Raw genomic sequence first — 24,652 nt, 5'->3', positions numbered from 1 at the left:
GAATTTTACAACACTGTTTTTTGCTTATGACGATAGTATCGAATCGATACTATCGATGCATCGACATGGTTATCGCCCAAACATGTACAACTGTGTTCCCCAATAGAATCGCCCACCCCTCCATTGTTGATTCGTAATTTTACAAACGCCACACATACAGATGCATCGACCTCCCCTAAAAGGTGGGGAATTTTATGGGCGGTTGCTACGTGCGATTTGATGAATTTTACCCACAACATTCGGCACATCACCAATTTTGAAGGGGGCGCTTGGCCGAAAAAAAAAGTGAAGAAAAGCAACAACAATCTGTGGAGAAAGTGGCCGCCGAACGTCGACTATGGCTTGCAGTTGGAGTCCGTTGTTCTTTGTTTTTCTGCGGAAGAACCTATTATACTTGCGATGCAACATTATACCGCTGATCTGCATCCTGGTTGGATGCGGAGCATTGTTGTGGGGCTACTTGCACTGGACTGTTAAGCCAGTGAGGTACCAGTTGGAGGAATTCGAATCAAAGAATGAAGTGAGTAGACCAGCTATCTCTTCTGTGTGTACTTTGTACGATTGTAATTTTACACATACATAAAGTGTTATCGGCTGTGGCCCCATGACCACTATTAGGCGCTAATCATTTGTCTTCCCCTTAGTTGGCTCTTAAACAATTGTACTTCCCAGCCAATGACGATGACTACATATACTATGCCCCACAAACACAGGATGTGGAGAACCTGTTGGATCTGGTGCGGCAGGATTTGGGGATAGCCCAGGAACGTACGTAAATTGCGTAGTCAAATGATATTATTCCCTTAATAATATACTCTATTCCCATTAGATTACCGACCATACAGCAATAGTGAGGACATGCAAATGGAACTGGAACTACAGTGCCGGGGCAGTTGCTTTGCTATTAACTTTAATAATTTGCCGACTCCCGGCTCCGTTACTGGAAATTTTAGTTACAGCTTAAGTGCGAGTCATATGCGGTTGTCGCCCAAAAAGCGCTTCGTAAACGATGAGGAGATCAATCACCAAAAAGGTGAGTCCTGCAATTCCCCTGCAATTCATTGTTCGCCATTCAACCACACCCTTCTTTGTTTCCTGTTTTGCATTCAGATGATGATGATTACATACGGGCTGGTTTCTTGACCTTGCAAAATATACTTGACAAGCAATACTTTAAATATCAAAATTTGGCAACAAATTATGAGGTATGGGTGAGCTCCATGCCCAACCTGGAGGTTGTCAGTATGGACAGCCATCGGCTAACCTACTTTGGAACCCTGTGCAGCATCATCTTCAATGTGGTTCTGCTGAGTACTTTCGTTGTGCCCTTTGTGGAGGAGAAACAAAACGGTCTGAAGGAGTTCCTCAATCTGGTTACACCCATGAGTTTTCTCAATGGCCTCACCTTTTTCCTCATTCGCTTTGGTTTCTACGCAGCGTTTTTGCTATTTGTTTTGATTGTGGCATATTTATACGAAGCTCTCAATCAGATCTGTTTTACGTATGTGGCCATACTTTATTTGCTTTACATATTGGCTACCATGTCGTACGCATACCTCATATCTGTTTGCTTTCACTCAGGTAAGACATTATTTCAGAATGCCTTATATTTCCATATTTTTTTATTGGAAATCCTTTTTTTTTTGCAGTTTTCTACGCCAAAATTGGAGGCCTGGTGTTGCTCATCATTCCATATGTTTTCAGTTTTGTTCAGAGTTGGGCCTCCTCGTTGGCCTACGTCATCTTCAGCACGAATGCGTTTCTGGAAGGATTGGATGTTTTCCAGACGTTCTCTAATAAACGTAAGGGCGTCCAGTAATTCATCATTCTCTATTCTAATTGAATGCATTTGTTATCTTTTAGATCGCCAATTTGGCGGGGCGGAACTATTCCGTGAAATTAAAGATGGATCTAGTCGCATGTTTTGGATTTATTGCGTTCTCATTTTCCAATCGATAATGTATGCCCTGCTTTACAATTACCTTGGCAGTGTGTTTCCCGGACCTGGTGGGCTTAAGCGATCCATTTTCTTTTTCCTGGACGTATGTACATATTTGCGCCTTATGGTTATCTTATAGTTTCTAAAGCAAGTAAAGTCATGGTTTGTTTTTACTGTGGTTTGTTTACATTCTTGCTGTTATCACGGTTTCAGTTACGATTAAAAATAATGTCTTGGTTTTTACTTTCAGCCCAAGACATACCAAAAACGACAACGCAATGAATATACAACCGCTCCTCGGGGAGCTCAAGCTATCATCATCACCGAATTGTGCAAAAAGTTCAGAACAGGAAACCGGGAAACGCTTATTTCGGATAACTTGAATATGACAATCAACAACAAGGAGATCACTGTATTGCTCGGACACAACGGCGCTGGCAAGACCACTATGATGAACATGATAATGGGTAACTATTGCGAGTATGAATACTCTATAAAGTATACAACTGAATTATTGTTTTGTAGGACTGGTGCCAAAGGACTCGGGAAAAATAATTGTGTGCAGTGAACGGGATGTGGCTTCTTATCGCCACCTTATTGGCTTCTGCCCGCAGCATAGTGTGTTTATGAGTTACATGACCTGTCACCAGCACCTCGAATTCTTCGCTCAACTTCGCGGAGCAAGTCGCCGAGAAGCCAGCGAATGGGCAGACACAAAGCTAATCAAGTTAGGCTTGGGTGTTAAACGAGACGAGTTTGGTCGTAATTTGTCGGGGGGTATGAAGCGACGCCTATCGCTGGGAATTGCCATCGCCGGAAACACAAAGTAGGAACAATTTATAAGCGCGTTTTAATAGAAATTTAAAAATATACTTTATTTTCAGAATTGTTATTCTGGACGAAAGGTCATCCGGTCGTGACATTAATACGCGACGGGATCTGTGGGACATTCTGCTACTTCTGCGCAAGGAGAAGGCTATTTTGGTGACAACGCACTACATGGAAGAGGCCGAGGTTCTTGGAGATACCATTTGCATCCTGGCCAATGGCAAGCTACAGTGTTCCGGATCGACCTTAGAACTTAAGCGCAGATCGGACATTGGCTATCGTTTGAAGCTGGAAGTAAACGACTTTACGTTGCGTGAGAATGAAATTCTGCAGTTAATCCATACCTATGTACCAACTGCTCGAGTGCTGGTAAGATTTGAAGGGTTTGTGCTCTAATTGCCATCCATACTTAAAACAATTATTTTGGTGTAGAATGTGGTCAAGCCAACTGTGTATGTATGTCTGCCGTATGCGTTCAAGAGCAGATTCCATGAGATGTTACACAAGCTGGAGTTAAAAGCGACCTCTTTAGGCATAAACACCATCTCCATGACAGACACCTCCTTGGAAGATGTTTTCCTAAAGTGAGATTCAATCATGAAAACTCCATTACTTTAATAACCTTATCTCTAATCGAATTGGCAGATGTGCTGGTGAACAAGATCAGGTGGACACACCCGATGGCTCTCGAAATGACGCTCCTTTGTTATCCCAACCATACAAGCGTCTTCCTGGTCAGCATATAGCGCCCAGCTTGGGGCAACTTTGGCTGGCGGTATTCTATAAAAAATGGACCTTTCTGCGAAATGAATGGCTTTATTCGTTGATAATGGTAAGGTTTCAGTGCTGGTCACTACTTCTGCTATACCCAAGCTATATATCTAATGCTATATATCCAATTTCCGGGTTTGTCTCAACTAGTTGAGCATTCCGCTCGTTTGCGTTCTGGGAGCTCTGTTTGCAATGCACGCCATGTCTGTGGTGGAGAATGAAGAGTCGCTGCCCCTGAAGCTCAGCCAGATGCAAAGTGGAATCGTCTATATTCATAACCCGAAACTGCACTACCCCGATGTGGAACAGCAAATACGCCGACAGATTGAGCAGAACGGATTGACGGCGAAAACATTGCAGACGCGGGGAAACAATGCTGTGAAAAATGGTGAGTTTACAAGTGAATTTTTTTTTTTTTTAAATTATTTTATTTTAATTTTTTATATAAACTTTAGAGAGTCTTGATTTGCAACGTGAAAATCTGGCAGATTTTCTGCAAAGTGTGGTGGGCATCATAGACATGGACCGTAGCACCGAGGACAGTCCGGCGATCGAGATTTTCTTTTCTGGAAATCGTTACCACAGCTCCGTTGATCTTCTCAATCTGGTGGACTCCAGCATGCTGAAACTTAGCCGACCAGAGTCTGACATCGATACAACCTACGTGCCAATTCGACGCTTTGTCAGCGAAGTGAGTCCCACCCGGCTGGAGTACTATGCAGTGATCGTGTCGGTGGGCATGTTCTTCTTCATGTTCTATTTCATCTCGTTGCCTTTCCGCGAGTACGCCAACGGATTTCGCCAGCTACAGGCAATGTCCCGCTTCAAGTTTTGGTTTTTCACATTTGCATTTGATGTGTTGGTCCTGACATTTGTCTGTTCTCTCCTAATGCTTCTGCAACAACTGTTGATGCCACCGGAGCTTTACTCGACCCCGGAGTTGCGGGTAATCGTAATGAGCATTTTCTTCTATGGCTGCAGTTACCTACCCATTCTGTACACGCTGGGGAATAACTTTAAATCTATTTCGACGATATCCACCTACCTACTCCTTATGCTGATTGTGTCAGGTATTGTTTATATTTACCTGCATATTATAGCCAACGTATTCCAGTTGCTTATTTTATTTTATAGCCATAATTCCCCTGATCACGTCCAGCAATGCAGCAGCCATTAAACAGCACGAGACCATGATTGCTTTCCTGTGTTTCCTACCGGACTTTAACTTGAACCACCAGTTGCGCATAATCAATGAGAACTTCATTACGCGACGACGTGCGGAAAGATTCAGAACCTAATCTCTGAAGACATCTTCTTTGTCTATGCTGTTGTTGTGTGTGCCTTGGTTATGGCGCTCTTTACCATTGTGCTTGAACACAAGTATTACCGTCGCTATCTCGCTCAACGATTAGCTATTTGGCACACCGGCTGCCTGTACAACGCCAATAAGCTCAAACGCACCAGCATCAGTCCCAACTCTCCATCTTTGCAATTGGACGACTGTGCTAAGGAGGAGGAGCGTGTAAAGAGTCTGATGGGTCCGCAAAAGCAGGACTACCCGCTGATTGTAAGCGATTTGCGAAAAAGCTATAAACAAGTATCGGCAGTGAATGGTCTGAGCTTTGCGACGGCTCGGGGCGAGTGCTTCGGTCTGCTTGGCGTGAACGGAGCCGGAAAAACAAGTACATTCCAAATGATCTCCGCCAATCTGGCCATTGACGGGGGCAGCATATTCATCGACGGCATTGATATTAAGGATGAAGTAGCATACCGACAGCGGTTTGGATACTGTCCCCAATACGATGCCCTGAACAAGTTTATGACAGCCGAGCAATGTCTCTACTACATGGCTCTACTAAGGGGCTTGAGCAGCGGTGGCGAGGGTGCAAACAGTGCCACAGAGAACGTAAAGTTCTGGTTGGAGAAAATGCATCTAACCAAGTACCAGCAAGTGCAGGTGCGTCACTACTCGGGCGGAACGAAGCGCAAGCTGCTGGCTGCCATGGCCATGATCGGAGCCCCAACACTAGTGCTGCTTGACGAACCAACCACTGGCGTTGATCCAATTTCAAGACGGTTTTTATGGCAGTGCATCAAGGACTTCCAGAACCAAGATCGAACCGTGGTTCTCACATCGCATAGGTAAGATCTATACTAGGTAATGCAATAGATGTTTGAATATCTTTTTTTTTGCAGCATGGATGAGTGCGAGGAGCTGTGCAACCGGCTGGCTATCATGGCTCATGGAAAATTCAAGTGCTTAAACAACATATGCGCATTAAAGCGATTGAGTGGGTTCACCATTAAACTTAAAATGCAGGAGGACACCGAATCGGACGAGAATGTGAATATAATTACGAGCACACTGAAGGATCAGTTCGAGGGCTTAGAACTGCGGGAGAATCATGCGGGCACGCTCACTTACTTTGTGGGCACCCAGGAGAGTATAGTCCTTTGGTCGCACGTGTTCAAGATAACTGAAGACAACCTAACCGAGCGGCTAGGCCACATCGTAGCGGACTACTCGGTGAACGAGTGCACGCTCGAGGACATTTTCCTCAAGTTCGATAAACAAGCCAAATCGCAATCAACGTCAAGGGAATCATCTGTTCAACAAAGCCTTGACGGCCCCAATTTCGTATGAGAGATGGCTTGCGTGGCGGGTTCGCATATCGAAAAGACTGAGCACAAGATTCCCTTCGTCGGAGAAGGCTAATGTCTCCGTTTCCCGGCATCCCTTCCCACATCTCACCTGTAAAAATTTCATCGAGCATTTTGGACAGTATTTACCTGAACTATGAATCTCTAACCAATACGAGAATTAGTTTTTCTCACGACGGCGGGCACTTGGGCTCACAATATCGGCAAGGTTTTCTACTTAACTTATATATTTTAAGACTAATATCAAAGACACTTTGTAAATATTGTGAAGTATATATATCTATTTATTAAGTATTTCCTAATTTCGAATAATCGCTTACATTATAAATAAATGTAAAAAATTGTTTCTTAAAAAAATCATTTTTGGTGTATCTGAGCCTTAGATTCAAAGGGCTAATATCGTTTAGTTTTTGAAAATAGTTTTTTGAACGAGTAACCCACCCGTTTTTACGGTTAAATCAGCCGGTTGTATTAAATGATTTATATGAATAATTATATGAATAAGATGAATAATTTTTTTGTAGCTTTTTTTTTAAATTATTTAGTTGTTAGTTTTTATTGAATGGAAAAATTTTTATTAAATGGAAAAAATAGTAATTGATTAAAATTATAAAAAAAAGGATGCCTGTTTTTAAATTTTTTCAAAGTTAAAGGCTAAAAATCAAAATTAAAGTCTAAATTCAAGTTTACAGATTTGATCTAAATTGATTAAAATAAGGTATTTTTAAATTTTCTATTGAACTAAAAAAAAAGGTCTAAAATTGTGTCACTTTTCAACACTGGTCGGGTATATTTTGGTATTTTTCCTGACCGCTGTCACACTGCTGATGACGTTTTTTCGCATTGTATTTTGAAGCATATTTTAATGTGGAAAAAGTGAAACATTTGCAACATGCGATCGTACACAGCACGCAAGTAACACGACGAGTCAACGAGTTGACAATTTGTCCAAAAAGTCTGCCACACGTCAGCCACTGGAAGGGCCGAGGCCAGCGGAGAGCCACTATCAAAAGGCAGCAGCGAAAGTTTCGTTGCTGTCGTTTCCGTTCAAGGGAGGAGTGGGGTGTCAAGATATAGGAGCGGTGAAAAGGGCAGTGAAGTGGTGTCGAAGGAGGAGCAATCAAAACTTAACCGTTGGAGGCAGCCGCCCAATATGCTAAGCACCAACTCCACGAAGACCAAGGAAATGTTCATCGTGCGTGCTCTCGAAAAGATCCTTGCCGACAAGGACATACGGCGCTCCCACCACTCGCCGCTGAAAAAGTCCTGCGACTCGGCGCTAGAGCAGATCAAGGCAGAGCTAATTCGCGCTGGCCAGACTGCCGAAGGCAATGAACTGCCCTGTGCCGCCCTCCCGTTGCCCAAAAATGATGCGGCGAGCATTATTAATGCGGAGACCTACTTCCTACCTTTTGAGCTGGCGTGTAAGAGCCGGTCGCCACGGATTGTGGTAACTGCCCTGGACTGCCTGCAGAAGCTGATCGCCTACGGGCACTTGACGGGCTCCATTCAAGACTCTGCGAATCCCGGCCACTTGCTCATCGACCGCATTGTAGTTACGATATACGGGTGCTTTAGTGGCCCCCAGACAGATGAGGGCGTGCAGCTGCAAATCATAAAAGCTCTGCTGACGGTCGTCACTTCGCAGCACGTAGAGATCCATGAATTCACGCTTCTGCAGGCGGTTCGCACCTGCTATGACATATATTTGTCCAGCAAGAACCTGGTCAACCAGACCACCGCCCGCGCCACCCTCACGCAGATGTTGAATGTGATCTTTGCCCGGATGGAGAATCAGGTGTATGAAATGCCGCCACCGCCCAATCCCATAAATGGAAGCATTCACTCGGAAGACTGCAATGGAAGTACGGGTGGTGGTAGTTCAGACGAGACATCCGCCGATCCTGACGAAGTCATCGCCTCTGAACTACTGGCGGAGATCATAACAGGTGGGTTTCAATCAACGAAAAATGGCTTAGCCATGCGTGTACGTTGTAGAGAATTGCCTCAACGCTGTAAGTCTTATGACTCAGCCCCGCAATTGCCCTGATAAGGTGCAGCATGAACAGCCGCACCTGCTCAGCCGCTACATACTCGTTATGAATAGAATAATTATTTTCCTATTTATTTTTCAGCCGCCTACAACGAGGCTATGAAGGACGTGGAGTCTGGTGGAGAAGGGGAGCCTGCGGCTAACGGAAATGAATCCTCACATTCCGACCACGACAGTGTAGAGTTGCACAGCGAAAACGATGCCGTGGTCACCGCCAAGTTTACCCACATTCTCCAAAAGGACGCTTTTCTCGTGTTTCGAGCGCTGTGCAAGCTATCGATGAAGCCTTTGCCGGAAGGACATCCAGACCCCAAGTCCCACGAGCTGCGCTCCAAGGTGCTATCGCTTCACCTGTTGTTGCTAATCCTGCAGAACGCTGGACCTGTTTTCCGATCTAACGAGATGTTCATTATGGCCATCAAGCAGTATCTGTGCGTGGCACTGTCCAACAACGGAGTGAGCCTGGTACCTGAAGTATTCGAACTGTCGCTATCGATATTCGTAGCTCTGTTGTCGAACTTCAAGGTGCATCTAAAGCGCCAGATCGAAGTATTCTTCAAGGAAATCTTTCTTAACATTTTGGAAGCCAACTCCAGCAGTTTCGAGCATAAGTGGATGGTTATCCAGGCGCTTACTCGCATCTGCGCGGATGCCCAGTCGGTGGTGGACATCTACGTTAACTACGATTGTGACTTCTCGGCGGCTAACCTGTTTGAGAGGCTTGTCAATGATCTCTCGAAGATTGCACAAGGGCGTCAAGCCCTTGAACTGGGCGCCAATCCCATTCAGGAAAAGTCCATGCGCATTCGTGGCTTGGAGTGCCTCGTATCCATTTTAAAGTGTATGGTCGAATGGAGCAAGGATCTTTACGTCAATCCCAACATGCCCGCTCCAGCCCTGCAAGTGCAATCGCCCACAGCAACAGATCACGATCAGGCAGACACCACCATCCAAACAACTCACAGCGGCTCCAGTCACAGCTTAAACTCTAATCAGGAGCAATTTCAGGACCTGCCGGAGGCTCTGGAGGAGCGAAAAATGCGTAAAGAGGTCATGGAAACGGGAATCGAACTATTCAACCGCAAGCCGCAAAAGGGTGTGCAGTTCCTGCAGGAAAAACAATTGTTGGGCTCGACCTGTCAGGACATCGCCCGGTGGCTACACGAGGACGAACGGCTGGACAAGACCGTGATAGGAAACTACCTGGGAGAGAACGACGAACATTCCAAGGAGGTAATGTGCGCATACATCGACGCCTTCGATTTTCGCCAGTTAGAGGTGGTGGCCGCCCTAAGAATCCTGCTTGAGGAGTTCCGGCTCCCGGGAGAGGCCCAAAAAATCGATCGTCTAATGGAGAAGTTTGCCAGCAGGTATTGCGAGTGCAATCCCCAAAACCAACTATTCCAGAGCGCCGACACAGTCTACGTGTTGGCCTTCAGCATCATCATGTTGACCACGGACCTCCACTCGCCGCAGGTGAAGCACAAGATGACCAAAGAGCAATATATTAAGATGAACCGCGGTATCAGCGACAGCAAAGCGGACCTACCCGAGGAGTATTTGTCCTCCATCTACGACGAGATCGCTGAGCACGAAATTAAAATGAAGAATAATTCCGGTATGCTGCAGCAGCCGAAGCCCACAGGAAAGCAGGCATTCATCACGGAGAAACGTCGTAAGCTGCTGTGGAATATGGAGATGGAGGTTATTTCGCTGACGGCCACCAACCTGATGCAGTCGGTCTCGCACGTGAAGTCCCCATTCACCTCGGCAAAGCATCTGGAGCACGTGCGCCCCATGTTCAAGATGGCCTGGACGCCTTTCCTTGCCGCCTTTTCGGTGGGCCTGCAGGACTGCGACGACCCTGAGATAGCAACGCTGTGCCTGGATGGAATACGCTGTGCTATCCGCATCGCTTGCATTTTTCATATGTCCCTGGAACGAGATGCTTACGTACAGGCCTTGGCCAGGTTCACGCTCCTTAACGCTAACTCCCCTATAAACGAGATGAAGGCCAAAAATATCGATACAATCAAAACTCTGATCATGGTCGCGCACACGGACGGTAACTACTTGGGCAGTAGTTGGCTGGACATTGTTAAGTGCATCAGCCAACTGGAGCTGGCCCAGCTTATCGGCACTGGCGTGCGGCCGCAGTTTCTTTCTGGGGCGCAGACTACCCTGAAGGACTCGCTGAACCCCAGTGTGAAGGAACACATCGGGGAGACGAGCAGCCAGAGTGTGGTGGTGGCCGTGGACCGCATCTTCACGGGATCGATGCGACTGGATGGAGATGCCATAGTGGACTTTGTGAAGGCCCTGTGTCAAGTTTCGGTGGATGAACTGCAGCAGCAGCAACCGCGAATGTTTTCGCTGCAGAAAATCGTGGAGATCAGTTACTACAATATGGAGCGTATCCGTCTGCAGTGGTCGCGCATATGGCAGGTCCTCGGAGAACACTTCAACACAGTCGGCTGTAACAATAACGAGGAGATCGCGTTCTTTGCTCTGGACTCACTGCGTCAGCTTTCGATGAAGTTCATGGAGAAGGGCGAGTTCAGTAACTTTCGATTTCAAAAGGACTTCCTGCGACCCTTCGAGCACATTATGAAGAAAAACGCTTCCCCGGCGATTCGCGACATGGGGGTGCGCTGCATCGCCCAGATGGTAAACTCGCAGGCTCACAACATACGTTCCGGCTGGAAGAATATCTTCAGCATCTTCCACCTGGCAGCGGGAGATCACGAAGAGCCAATTGTGGAGCTGGCCTTTCAGACCACGGGCAAGATAATCGGCGATTTGTATCAGCGACAGTTCGCCATTATGGTGGACTCTTTCCAGGATGCTGTAAAGTGTCTCTCGGAGTTTGCTACCGCTCGTTTTCCGGACACCAGCATGGAATCTATTCGCCTGGTTCGCACCTGCGCCCAGTGCGTCCACGAGGCTCCGCAGCTATTTGCGGAGCACGCCGGAATGGAGAACGACGCCTCGGTGGCCGAGGAGGATCGGGTGTGGGTACGCGGCTGGTTCCCTATGCTGTTCTCGCTCTCCTGTGTGGTCAACCGGTGCAAGCTAGACGTGCGAACTCGCGCCTTGACCGTGCTGTTCGAGATTGTGAAGACCTATGGGGAGAGTTTCAAGCCAAACTGGTGGAAGGACCTGTTCAATGTGATCTTCCGTATCTTCGACAACATGAAGCTACCTGAACACGTCACCGAGAAGTCCGAGTGGATGACGACCACATGCAACCATGCTTTGTACGCCATCATCGACGTTTTCACGCAATACTTTGACGTCCTGGGACACCTGTTGCTGGAGGAGCTCTTCGCGCAACTCCATTGGTGTGTTCAGCAGAGCAACGAGCAGTTGGCTAGGTCTGGAACGAACTGTTTAGAAAACTTGGTTATTTCGAATGGCTTCAAGTTCAATGAGTCCACATGGGACAAGACATGCCAATGCATTCTGGACATCTTCAACGCCACGCTACCGCAGGAGCTGCTCAGCTGGCGGCTTTGTTTTGAAAGCAAACGAGATTAACGGATATGTGGCGCGTTCGGCGAAATCTCTACTCCACCACTGCTCTTCGTTCGTCCGTGAGCTGCTCACGCTTCGAAAGTTTGTTGCTGTTTGTTGAGAAATAATGGGTTGTTGAAATATACGATATTTTCTCAGAGTATTCATGTTCAACACGACCTCAACTACCTCGTACGCAACATGTTGGAGCTCGATGGAGCAGTTCGGTTGCAACATGTCGTGGAAAGAAGCGCCTAAAATACTTATAGTAATACTAGTACGCATTAAAAAATAATTTATTTTTTTTTTTTTTTAATTATACTAGTATTGCGGAAAAAATTAATTTTAAAGTTATCCACTCACGAGGAATAGTGCAGTGCACCTGTGTGTTTATTTTTTCTCCCAAAATCACGCTGTACTTTCTAGACATCTCTCTCTTACGCTCTTGCGGCGTGGGAGATTTGTACTCAGAGAGGAGAACAAGATACGAAAATTCCAAAAGACCGAAGAGAGGAAAAAAATATCTCTGGAGCTGGATGAATTGGAGGATTTGCAGAAACTGCAACGGCTCTTTCTCTCGTCTCTCGACCCCATCCTCCCCACTTACCGACTAGTTGCGGCAAAATAACAACAATGCGGCATGGCTTTGGAGCTTGTGGTGAACTCCGCTTTTGTTTTTGTGTTTGCCCGAAGATCTCGCACGATATAGGATCAACATGTTACTGTCACGCCTCCGCCCCGCCGATTCTACCACAAGGTAGCTTGGCGGGGCAAAAATCACACAAACAAGAAGTGACGCAGGGCGGTGGTAGAAACCGCCAACGCAGTGGCGCAAGGCGGGTGCTGGGGGGCAGGGTAGCCGGCCAAACGGGACGAACAGGATGGAGTTCAGACGACATCTTCTGGCTGGCGAAGCGAATTTCATGGAACTGGCCGAAGGTTGATGCGCAGGCGCGCACGTAAACAACATTCCATTCCCCGACGAATTTCTTTCTTGAAACGAGCTCTAGAAGCGCGCCAAAAATAAACCAGTAAGGATATTTTGACTTTGTAGGATTTCGAAATCTATCTTTTTTTTTAGTTGTAATACTTATTATGAAAATAAATCTGAATTCCATCTAAAAGTATGTAGCATACAAGTAATATACGGGCTGTGGAAGTGAGTCTGTGCATCCACGAAGCCCCACCACAACTACTCGTTTCCGGTAGGCAGGCAGTCCGCCCGTAAAGTGGGCCGTCGACACCATTTAAAACAAATTGACGTCACAAACGGCGACAAAAAGCACTTGCAGCAGCAACAACAACAACCTGGCGCAACGTTTTCTGGGTTACAATGTTGGAATGCAGCGATACTTTGATTCGGAAGTTGAATCTAGAGAGCTGTCGTCTTTCTTAATCCACCTTGAGGCCAGCTCGGCAGTTGGGTGTCACGGGTTCAACTGTACAACGAACGAGAGGGGGGGGGGGGGGGGGGGGGGTGGGGGGGAAACGTTAATAAATTGCCCTAGGACCTGTCCTCATTCCGTTGCCATCTTGGTCGCTACGCTTCTGCACTTGTGCATTCTCCCTGCCTCCCTGGCTCTGGGCCGGGCCGGCAAGGGCCTCGCAATTTTCCCCCTTTTGCGGTGTTGCTTCAATTGTTGCACTTGTTGTGTGCGGTTAGGACATTGAACCAAAGCCAACTTACATCTGTACATATATATCTGCATCACACGCAACTACATGACAAGTGAACTGCTACCGTCAAAAGAATAGTCCTAAACCCTTAAGATATAAAGATTTTAAGGCATGAACCAGTGCTACTTCCTCTAAGACTAAGTAGAGCTAAGCCCACTTTAAGAGTTAAAACCTTGAGTAACCAAAGTCCCAATTTAAATAAATTTTAATTTTTGTAATTAATTAATTTTAAGAATTTCTAACCTCTTAATCCCAATAAACTAAACCCAATACATACACATTTTTACACACACATGTGATGAAAGGTCAGGCCGAAGAATTTTCGCCAATTTCTGCTGGGTCGCCCAGTCTGGGTCGCGAGACATCCGACTAGACAACATGCAAATTGTAACGGTAATCATTAGACACGCACACACACACACAAAAGCTCTCTCCAAGTATTTTTTTTATTGCCTGCTCCCTCTTTCGCGCGCGTCTCGCGACCACTCTCTTTCTATGTTGAGTTCGACGGCCTTCTTACGTAAAATCGACATCACCGCACCGAATAAACGCGCTGCGGCATTTTTCTTCTAATAAGCGGCGGATGGCGGTGGGCACAGGAGGCGAGGTGGAGTCGAACTCTGGCAGTGTTGCCAGATCGGGCACCACATCAAACTCGTTTTCACTGTTTTGACTTCATACACACACACACACACACAAAGGTGTTCCAGTGTGTGTCTTTGCAACTGTACAAGAACTATGCAAGACCACGGGCAGCATAAAAAAACAAACTCGGTACACGGCGCAGACGCCAAGAAAAACAGTCGCTCCCCTAACCTGCCGCTCCTCCAGCCCCTTTCCTTCCACCATCCACCATCCCCCACACCCAATCGCCCATCCCTGCGCTTCAATACAGCATACATTCGGTGTCTGTCTGGCCGGTCGGTCTCTTTATGTATGCTTTAGGTGTGTCTGTGCCTGTCAGTGTGTGTCGGTGAGCAATTTTTATTTTTCTGAATGTAAAGGAAGTGGCACGTACTGTACTCAACACACCGAAGCCGCTAACGACAACAGCAAAAACAACAGGCACTGACAGCCGGATCAGGCTGGGAATCTGGAATTTGGAATGGGAATGAGAGCGGAGCGCGTCGCATTCGTGTTCCACTTCCACGTCGTTCCTAAGCAGCGGTTGGAGGTACGATGGCACAGTGGTTACGAAAAGTGAGACGCAATGAAACCGAAATTCAATGATCGTGAGCATATTCGGATAAGAGCGAAAGTAACCGGAAGTCCGTTTTGTGAAGACAATGTCCTACTTATGAATTGTAAATATATAAGATTAGTGCCATATTTGTCAGCTAGGAAAAAATGTGAAATATATTTTGGTCACGTACAGTAACTTTTGACCTCAAATGGCCCAAGGAAGCAGAGTCGATTTTTCGAATAAAGACCATTTTTTAATTACCTGTAGTTTATTTTTTAAATTAAATTTACCCAATATAATTTAAATTTCGGAGATCTAAAAATCCTTTTAGAGAAATATTTAAGACCCAGCACATTCCACTGTGCGAGAGGAGAGCGGCGTCCCCACTCTACTGCAGACAGACATCGTCGGGAAGAAGCTAAGGAAGACGCCATGCGTTCAGTGGCCTGGAAGGAGGGTTGATGGCGGGCGTGTGTGCCGCAATATTATAAACAGGAAATGGAATTTACCCACACGGATGCAGCAGGGCACACATACATCACGATTCATACATACATAGTACACATAAATTGCCCGACAAACAGACGCGGTGCTTAATTGACAAATGAGCACAAGAGAGATGGACTTCGGAGAGCGAAGAGAGAAGCGTTGATTGAAATCAATAGTGTGCGAAAGCTAAAGACAAGTGTATGTATGTACATATGTCTTGAGACTTCCCGTGGAATGTGTGAAAATCGCGGCCAATGACGGCAATCAAATGCCGGGGAACAGCAAGAATGTTGAACTCTGGAATGCGGCTGGAAAGAAAATAAGAATAGGCGAGCTACGCCACGAAACCGGGGTGTAGGCTTTTGGCACCTGACTTGGGCGATGCCACGCCCAGGCGGAGGCAGATGGCTGTGGAAACATGTTGCACAATTGCGTTTGCCAGGGTCCTATATATCTGCAATTACCTTAACCCGTAGTATACACACACACAGGCACGCACACCAAGGAGCAATTGCAGATGGCGTGTAGTTTTTTCTCAGAAATGAGGAATGAATGAAATTTTGTTGTTTTCAGCGTATACCCACACAAGCTCACGGGCACACACACACACTCATAAACACATAGAAGCAATTGGGAGCAAGAGAGAAAGTCTACACGACATGCGCTCTGGCGGCCAGTGTGTATACAATTTGTTTACTTTTTGCGCTACAATTGGCAAATAAAACAATAATCCTTGCATAAAACGCCTAAAAGCATTTTAACCCACTTTGAGGAGGCGCTAACGACCACAAACAAGTTATTCTCTTTCTTTGGGTTTACCACCGCTTCTTACAGCTTCGCATTAAAATAAACAAAAATGTCGGCAAAATACCAAGCCTTGTAGTGAGCGAAAAGGAGATGGCCATATTAAAAAAAAAAACCACACATACATACACACAGGAGATTTACTGCTGCTTGCGGTGCCCACACACACCTATCTAGTATATAACTACTGCGTAGAAACGTCGAAACTTATTTTCTGGAGTGAAATACTTAAATCGCGCTTTATTTCTCGTTTTCATTTACTGTTTTTTATTTATCCCTAATTTTCTCAGGTTCCCCATCCAGTCACTTTTCTTTCTCACACATACACACGCGCATTACCTCTAACTATCTAGTTTTGGGGGGTAATTGTACAGTTTTCCTTGGTTTTTCGCCATTTGGTTCACTTACTTAATGCTTCGCTTCTTGTGTTGCACTTTTGAGGCCAAATTTCAGGCCATTTTCGTTTAAGAAAAATTAAAGGGCAAAATCGGTGCTCCGTCGCGTCTTAATAAAACAAGTATGACCGTTGGCGCTGGTCTCCGAAAATCCCTAACCATTTTCCCCCAGAATATGGAACTATTTTTTACTGCAAAACACTGTATCTTCTGGTATTTTTTGTGGGGGTCAAACTGGTTTTTAGTTTTCAGTCAAAAATCAATTTTGTTTTATGGTTGAAAACGTTAACTTTGGTCTAATACTTTGGTTTAAAAATATCATAAAAACTTTAGTTTTAAAGTAGTTAAGATTGTTTCTTTTTTGGTGTGGTATTTTTTGCGTTGGTTTTAAAATCTTGAAAAATATCGGAGCCAAATATCGATGTTTCCTAAAACATCGGCGTTTTTCCACCTCTAGAGACGCTATTTTGAAGTACTTGCGCGGCAACGAATTTTATTTTATTTAGGAACAAACAGTTGCGCAGAAAAACTACACAGACCAAAATGGGGTCCAAAGCTACTAAAATGGAGGGTGAATATCTGCCGGATACCCCAACTCTAAACAAAATGCGCCTGGCCAGCCAGAAAAAGGAGAATTTGGAAATGACGCCAACTAGGGATCAGCTAAATCCACTTGATCCCCGCTCTCCCAATGTTTGTCGCACACCCCTGAACGTAATTAACGATGGAGTTTTCATATGGGCTTAAGTTTCTAACAATTTTTACACAGTTCTTGCAGACCGAGCCAACAGTTCAGGATTTTAGGGATGCGAATCCCGTAGTTCAAAGTGAGAACGCCTTTTCTCAGTTTCGCAAGCGTCTTCTAAAAGGATTCTCCCTTAATGATCCTCGATCGCCGCAGCTAAACCGGACACCTTTGGTGCTAGACGAGGTGCGGTCTCTAAATATGGATGACACCTTTGCCGACCTATTTGTTGACACGCGAGCCCCATCATCCCGCACAGAAGATCCGGCCACCCTGTCTACTCCTATAGATTCGGTCAATGCGGACGAAAGCTGCGATAGCTTTGGAACCCCACCAATGGAGCACAATAACAGCTCCCTAGAAATAGTGTCTTTGCCATACGATGAAGAGGAGACCATGCCTTGCGAAGCTAAGCTGCAGACCACTCCACCACAGCTACACGTTGATCCCCGTTCTCCGAGTGTCGGAGTAGATCGTACCCCGATCATCTTCTGCGACGACGAAGAGGAGGAGGCGCGAGAGGCTCAGATGCTGGAACAAATTCTTGAAACGCTGACGCTTAATCTTAGTACTGATAGTAGCATGGCTTCGTTTGCCTTCCCGCCCAACGAACCTAATTTAGAAGATTCTTTCTTGCCATCCAATAAACATTTGGAGCGCGTCCGTTTGGGCCACAAGCGTAGGATTCCACCAAAAAAGCCGGCCCGAGCCAACAAGCCAAAAATCTTTGTTGATCAGGAATCGCCGGTGATCGGAGGGCCGAGCTTGATGTCCAAGTCAAACGATACACCGCTATCTGCCCAAAAGCGCACACCTCTTAGCTGTGTTAAAAACAGAGAGCACCTGCGCTCTCAATCGGTAGACAAGGATTTACGGCAGACGCCTCTTGCACAACAGAACCAACAGAAAGGTCAGTTTAATCAAGCGGCGAGACACGGGCGGCGATTAATAACTGGCGATGCCCTCAACGGCTGAATGGTTTACTAACTAGGGTTTAGTACCTTCAGCTGCCTTACCTCCCACCTAAATTTTACCAAATCAAATTTTTCACATTTTTCACGCAAACATTATATTCATTATAATTATCTTCATTTTATTAAAGATTTTTACGGTTTACAAACAATTTGATTTTGTTTCATATCAGGATTTCTAGATGTAAGGCCGGTCTTTGTTACGGAAACAAAATATTTCTTCGATTTATTCTTAAATTTTGTGGGGGATTCCCTTCAAAATGTGGGAAATGCATTGGTTGTCAGTATACCCCCACCTCGAAGGCTATATCTTTGCGAATAATTATCCGATTCTTAAGCGGAGTGTCGTTAACGATTTGTGGATCGATTCTGCTCAAATCTGAAATCAAATCCACCTTTATGATTTTCCCTTTCAAAAATGCAAACACAAGTCGATGTTGTTAGATAAGTCGTTTATTTGATAATACACCTATTATATTAATACAGTTTTCGTGTTTTTGATTGTATTTATTTTGTTTTAACATTTTTTGGTACATAAAAATCCATTCCGTTGCAGAATCGTGTGGATGAACGCTCTTCCCAAGGGCGCAACCGAAGTAAAAACACATAATTTGTAAAAAAAAAAAACAACAAACAATCGATTCAAATAAGTTTCAGCAATTACGATACGTTCCTATAAAATAAGCAGTTGAATTCTTTGCCGCCGGTGTTTGGTTTCGCTTTTTTAAAGGATAACTTCAACTACGGAACAATCTGAAAGGCTGACTGTTTTCGTTCTTGCTAACTACTAATAAGATTAGCATGTGTACTACCTGGTAAATAGCTGCGCTACGCTTCTCAAATAACATTAATCTTAACAATTCACTTACATATCTTTGGCAAGAGACCACTACATTCAAGTTATTCGAAGGGAATAGGACATATTTGTGATGCTTGTGTAACGTATACAATGGCGTAGAGCTAAAGAGTTATTACGTTTAGGGGGTTATGCTTAAACCGAACTGAGATTATGTACTGGCCGTCTTAGACGACCACTGCCCCAGCCTCCGAGCGGCTAACAGGTAGATCGGGACAGTTTTTCCAGGTGTCTGACAGCGGATCGTAGCACTCGACAGCGTAATGGTCACTTGAGCTCGATAGCAGTTCACCCCACAGGGCTAAATGGGATGAAACCATTTCAGTCAACAATTGCATATTATGAATGTGAATGTGCCACTTACCTGGTCTCCTCCAGCCACGTAGAGAAGTCCGTCGGCAGCGGCTACTGCAGGAATGGCTCGGGGCACGTTCAACGCACAAACCATGGACCACTTATCTTCATCGAAGCTGTAGCGCTCAACTGAGCTGAGAATGTCTTGGCTAATACTGCTCCCACCCACCACATAGAGGTACCTATCTAAGACGGCAACGCCCATTTGGCAGCGGGCCGTTTTCATGCGGGCCAGCTGCGTCCACTCCTTGGTAACTGGATTGTAGCTGCAATAAGTAGGCTTATAAATGATATCCCTGAGGAAGAGATGCAAAGCAACCCCATACCTTATAAGGTCCGGCAAGTGACGGGTTGTTGTTGTGCATCCTCCCACAATGTAAATCAGTCCCTCGAAGCTGACCACTCCCATGCTGAAGCGCGGTTGCGGCATGTTGCCAATTAACTCCCACAGGTCCTGATCTGGATCGTAGCACTCCATAGAGCCGCCAATGTCGTCTCCAACCCAACCGCCAACTGCAAAGAGGTTTCCGCCCATTGTGCAAAGACCGAACTCGCAGCGAGGCACGATCATGGGAGCTATGGGATGCCAGACGTCGTTTTGTGGGTCATAGACCTCTCCGTTTGCCAGGATCTGGGAGCCGCGCTCGCCCCCCACCACATAGATCTTTCCGTTTAGGGCCGAGACGCCCGGCAATATGCGCCCCACTTCCATCGATGCTGTCTGGGTCCACTCGCGCCGGAATATGTCGAACTTTGCCACCGTTTCGAAGATGCAGTCGGCCGAGTTCCAAGTGCGCGGCGTATCCCGATGAGAACCGCCAATGATATAAATATTTTTCTTGGCCAACTGGCGGGGACAGACACGCAGTGGCACCAGCTGTCCCCGCTTTGACGCAATATCCCGGCAAATCGAACGAAGAGCAATTTTCACGGACATGTCCCGACAGTCATCTTTTAGAGCCTTGTCGATCACCTTCACTGGCACCAATGCCATGCGCACGTGGGAGAGGATGTCGAAAACGTAGCGCCGCCGTTGCGTTACATCATGCTTGATCCAGCGCAGAGCCGCCTGGAAAACTTGGGATTCGGAGTCCACGCGCAGCAGCTCGGAGTTAAGCAACTGCGATAGCAATGACTGTGGAGTTTCCAGAAACTCATCCTCCAGAGTTATCTTTTTGAAAGTAAATAAAAGAATAATTTTTAATTAAAAATAATCATCAGGGCTTCAGTTTTCAGTTCAAACGCTATTCAATAACTGTCTTTGGCCAGAAAGAAAAGAGATTGTTCAGCTAAGCCTTTCAAGTACCACTTACCGCTGGGAAATTGGCGTGGACAAAGTTCAATGCACTCTTGGCCAACGACTCGCAGTTGTGGGCTTCAGCAAACCGTAAAATACCTAGCGCATTAGAGGCATGCAGCTCTCGACAAAGAAACTCGCAACAACCATCGACCTAAAAAATAAAAACAAGGGATTAAGGTCTATAACATTATTTACAAACTAACTATACTATAACATTAGGATCCGATAAATTACAATTAAATAAGATAAAATACTTACCACCTCGTTAAGCTGCAGCATGTCAGCGGCGGCAAGAAGCTCTTGGACATTGGACTGAAAACAATTCAAATGTTTATTGGAATCTCAGCAGAGATCGACCAGGTGTTGCAACCCACCTGCGTTATCTCGCAGCGACCTGTGTAGATAAAGTCAAGCAGGATGTGAAGTATGTCACCGTCGATTGTGTGCAGCACCACCGACTTCTGCTTGACTTCGTTTAGGCCGAGCTCGGGGCGGAACATGGCCTCGAAGTAGGCGCTGGCTGCGCTCAGAACTGCGCGGTGGGCACTGAAGGTGGCCTCCCCGGCGATGATCTCCACATCACAGAAGCGTCCCTGCTCGCGAAGCTGGTTGAGATTGGATAGCACCTTGAACGGATACTGGGCATTGCAATAGGAGGGAAGGTTTGTGCGCTGGGCGGCGATGGCGGCTGCTCCCAGGACCGCTCCCGTCGACGCGCCATAGAAGTCACAGTCGCCGCTGGTGGGATTTGCATTCGCGTTCGCATTCTGATTGGGACTTGGATTGCCATTGTGACAATTTGCATTGTATTCGTGGTGTATCTGGTAGGTTTTTAGCGGTGGCATTTCGTTACTTCTGATTTCTTCTCGTTAATAAATGCACTTTTGAGGCAGCACTCAGCTCAATTGGATATCTTAATTAAACTTAATTGCTGCACTCTGCTCGGGTGTTGTTGCTACTTTTGTTTCCAGCTTATTTTCCATCAATCAGAAGAGAAACAAACACACACACACACGCACACACAACCAGCACAGACAGTGTGATTCGCATTCCACAAGCAGACCTTTGTGCGATTGTCCGAATAATGGAGCTTCTTTTTTGTACCACAGTTTATTAGCTTATCATAACGATTCGGAAGTAGGAAACTAACATATTTTACCAGAATTCTTTTATCTTAATATTTCCTTTTTTTGCAAATAGTTGTATGTGGTGACACCTGCGACCCACAACACTAAATTCGACGCATTCCAGCACTTGCTTAGTATCCAGTGTTGGGAATCAAGAAAAGTATTTTGTGGTATTTCTTGTTGTGCCGGAAGGTATTTTTTATCGTTATCGGTGCGGTCACGGAAATTCAGTATTTAATTTTCCTGCCGAACTGATTTTCATATAACTGGCTGAAATGTTGGTGCGCCAACTTTTAAGCCCTCGCTTGGGATACCTGGCGCGCCGCTGGGCCAGCACCCATCAGCTTAGTTTTCAAAACGAGAGAATGCAGGGGTATTTGGAGTCCCTTCGCCAGGAGTACTATGGTCTGCGAGTAACTGCCGGGGGAAACAACAAAGCTTATGCTCGCCTTGCGCAACTGGAAGGCGTGGTGACAGCCTTGGAGCAGCGGCGCGTCCTAGAACGCAATATAACCAGCGCTCAGGATATGGAGTTGGAAAAGGACGAGGATATGCGATTGCTAATGCAGGAGGAGAATGCCATCTATTCCGACTTACTGAGCAAGCAGGAGCAAACCCTTCTGAGGGAACTGCTCGCCATGGCCGACGATGAAGTTTATCCTGCCCTTATCTTTGGACTAAATGCTGGAGCCGGGGGTCAGGAGGCTATGTTATTCGCCCAGGAGCTATACGAGATGTACACAAGCTACTTCGAGCATAAAGGCTGGGAGTACGAGGAGTTTGCCCACGAGACGACCGATATTGGAGGCATAAGGCATGCCAGCATCATGGTGAGCGGAGACGATGCCTTTACCTGGCTGCGCCATGAGGCCGGTGTCCACCGTGTTCAGCGAGTTCCTGCAACTGAGAAGTCCGGCCGCATGCACACCAGTACAGCTTCGATCACTGTGATTCCTCGGCCTGCCGACGTACAAGTGCATATCGCAGACAAAGACTTGAAAATTGAGACCAAAAGAGCCAGTGGGGCAGGTGGGCAGCACGTAAATACCACAGATTCGGCGGTGAGGATTGTCCACTTGCCCACCGGCATGGCCGTGGAAGCACAATCCGAGCGTTCACAGCTGAAGAACCGCGAGCTAGCGATGAGCCGGCTGCGTTCCCGGCTAGTTCAGCGGCAACTGGAAAGCGCCGAAGCAAGTACAAAGGCCACTAAGAAGGCGCAACAGGGAAGCCTTAACCGCAATGAGAAAATTCGCACATACAACTTTGTCCAGGACCGGATCACGGACCACAGAATTCAGGGCGGCACCATGCACAATCTCGACGGGTTCCTCAAAGGCGGCGAGCAACTCAGCAGTCTAATTGAAAAGCTGCAGTTAGAAAACCGCAAGGAGCGATTAAAGGATCTTCTGGAGGCTTGGCAGCCCCCACAAGAGGCTGCAAACAAAAGCTAAAGGATATGTTTTATGTTAACTGTTAATACCCTCGATTTAAAACAAATATTCTTAATTTGAAAAGATCACTTTTTTATTTTAACATACTCGACCCCAATCGGCCGCACTACCCATGTGTAACAGGTGCTCCTTGACTACACCCTCAAGGATATCTCGAATCTCTCTACATCCGGCCAGTGCCGTCTCAATAACGGTTTCCAAATGGTCAATATGGAATCGTTCGCTCATTTCAAGGAAGGCAATCTTCTGGGCGGTGGGTAACGCAGCCACTGTCAGTTTTGGCCCGCCGGAAGCTTCCTCAATTTGGGAGATATCCGTAAGTGGGATGTTATTCTTGCTCAGCGATGCTGTGCAGGCCACTATCAGTTCGTTAAGGCAGATGCCGGCATCGATCAGTGCCAAGGTGGCTGCATTAAGGGCGACTGCATAATTGGCTCCGTCAGCCTGTAGTACCTCCACGTAGACGTCTATCTGGGATCTGGGGTACAGCTCCGATTTAATGGCCGCACTTAGTGCCTGCTGCAGGTACATCTTAAACTCTTGGGATTTTCTGTCGCCGCGCGGTCTATTTTTACGTTCGGCCGTGGAGAAGGTGGCTTGGCTGTACTGACAGTTGATGACCAAGTCATTGGTCTCGGTCTTTTTGCCCTTTGCCTGGTGGGGTCCGTAGACGGCCGCCAGCACTTTGGTGTTTCCTTGTTCCATGTAGGCACTGCCGTCGGGTTGTTCGAAAACACCCAGTTTGCACTGTATGTGCCGCAATTCATGAGGCCGCCTGCCGTCCAGACGTAAGCCCTGCTCGCTGAGCAGCTCAAAGTTGCCGGCCATTACTCAAAAGCGTGGGAAATTGAACAAAATTAGATTATAAACAAAAAATGCACGTGCCGGATTGAGAAGCAACAAACAATCCGTGCTGACAAAAGGCGTTTCTCAATACTGAAGAACGAATTTTACAACACTGTTTTTTGCTTATGACGATAGTATCGAATCGATACTATCGATGCATCGACATGGTTATCGCCCAAACATGTACAACTGTGTTCCCCAATAGAATCGCCCACCCCTCCATTGTTGATTCGTAATTTTACAAACGCCACACATACAGATGCATCGACCTCCCCTAAAAGGTGGGGAATTTTATGGGCGGTTGCTACGTGCGATTTGATGAATTTTACCCACAACATTCGGCACATCACCAATTTTGAAGGGGGCGCTTGGCCGAAAAAAAAAGTGAAGAAAAGCAACAACAATCTGTGGAGAAAGTGGCCGCCGAACGTCGACTATGGCTTGCAGTTGGAGTCCGTTGTTCTTTGTTTTTCTGCGGAAGAACCTATTATACTTGCGATGCAACATTATACCGCTGATCTGCATCCTGGTTGGATGCGGAGCATTGTTGTGGGGCTACTTGCACTGGACTGTTAAGCCAGTGAGGTACCAGTTGGAGGAATTCGAATCAAGAATGAAGTGAGTAGACCAGCTATCTCTTCTGTGTGTACTTTGTACGATTGTAATTTTACACATACATAAAGTGT

At 46.3% G+C, this 24,652-nt stretch overlaps 6 protein-coding genes across 6 annotated transcripts; 4 read left to right on the top strand and 2 right to left on the bottom strand.

Annotated features, from left to right (window-relative positions):
- Positions 1–77: 77 nt before the first annotated feature.
- LOC108133387 (Engulfment ABC Transporter in the ovary) lies at positions 78–6,515 on the top strand. Its single transcript, XM_017253295.3, is given in 16 exon segments — positions 78–520; positions 645–768; positions 830–1,033; positions 1,111–1,581; positions 1,650–1,802; positions 1,864–2,042; positions 2,190–2,406; positions 2,465–2,765; positions 2,824–3,136; positions 3,200–3,351; positions 3,413–3,599; positions 3,689–3,926; positions 3,994–4,608; positions 4,673–4,813; positions 4,816–5,680; positions 5,735–6,515. Coding segments are annotated over 16 exon segments (4,791 nt in total). The 5' UTR covers positions 78–337; the 3' UTR covers positions 6,183–6,515.
- Positions 6,516–6,931: 416 nt separating this feature from the next.
- On the top strand, positions 6,932–11,789 carry LOC138925742 (brefeldin A-inhibited guanine nucleotide-exchange protein 1-like). The gene is made up of 2 exons (XM_070276954.1): positions 6,932–8,148; positions 8,335–11,789. Exons 1-2 carry the CDS (start codon positions 7,353–7,355, stop codon positions 11,787–11,789), a joined length of 4,251 nt encoding a protein of 1,416 aa, XP_070133055.1. The 5' UTR covers positions 6,932–7,352.
- A 4,853-nt stretch (positions 11,790–16,642) lies between these two features.
- LOC108133307 (uncharacterized) lies at positions 16,643–18,181 on the top strand. The gene is made up of 2 exons (XM_017253161.3): positions 16,643–17,027; positions 17,083–18,181. Exons 1-2 carry the CDS (start codon positions 16,857–16,859, stop codon positions 18,031–18,033), a joined length of 1,122 nt encoding a protein of 373 aa, XP_017108650.2. The 5' UTR covers positions 16,643–16,856; the 3' UTR covers positions 18,034–18,181.
- A 327-nt stretch (positions 18,182–18,508) lies between these two features.
- LOC138925758 (actin-binding protein IPP-like) lies at positions 18,509–21,814 on the bottom strand. The gene is given in 7 exon segments (XM_070277017.1): positions 18,509–19,147; positions 19,150–19,186; positions 19,250–19,505; positions 19,566–20,410; positions 20,553–20,690; positions 20,798–20,851; positions 20,914–21,814. Coding segments are annotated over 7 exon segments (1,896 nt in total). The 5' UTR covers positions 21,385–21,814; the 3' UTR covers positions 18,509–19,052.
- A 45-nt stretch (positions 21,815–21,859) lies between these two features.
- LOC108133389 (mitochondrial translation release factor 1) lies at positions 21,860–23,183 on the top strand. The gene has a single exon (XM_043211480.2). The coding sequence runs from the start codon at positions 21,942–21,944 to the stop codon at positions 23,118–23,120; it is 1,179 nt and encodes a 392-aa protein (XP_043067415.1). The 5' UTR covers positions 21,860–21,941; the 3' UTR covers positions 23,121–23,183.
- LOC138925757 (exosome complex component RRP41-like) lies at positions 23,169–24,047 on the bottom strand. Its single transcript, XM_070277016.1, has one exon. It carries the CDS (start codon positions 23,946–23,948, stop codon positions 23,199–23,201), a length of 750 nt encoding a protein of 249 aa, XP_070133117.1. The 5' UTR covers positions 23,949–24,047; the 3' UTR covers positions 23,169–23,198.
- Positions 24,048–24,652: the final 605 nt, after the last annotated feature.

This window comes from Drosophila bipectinata, chromosome 2L (genome assembly GCF_030179905.1).
Source record: "Drosophila bipectinata strain 14024-0381.07 chromosome 2L, DbipHiC1v2, whole genome shotgun sequence".
Classification (NCBI taxonomy): domain Eukaryota; kingdom Metazoa; phylum Arthropoda; class Insecta; order Diptera; family Drosophilidae; genus Drosophila; species Drosophila bipectinata.
Note: the sequence above shows the minus strand (reverse complement) of the source record. Positions and strands in the feature narration are given on the sequence as shown.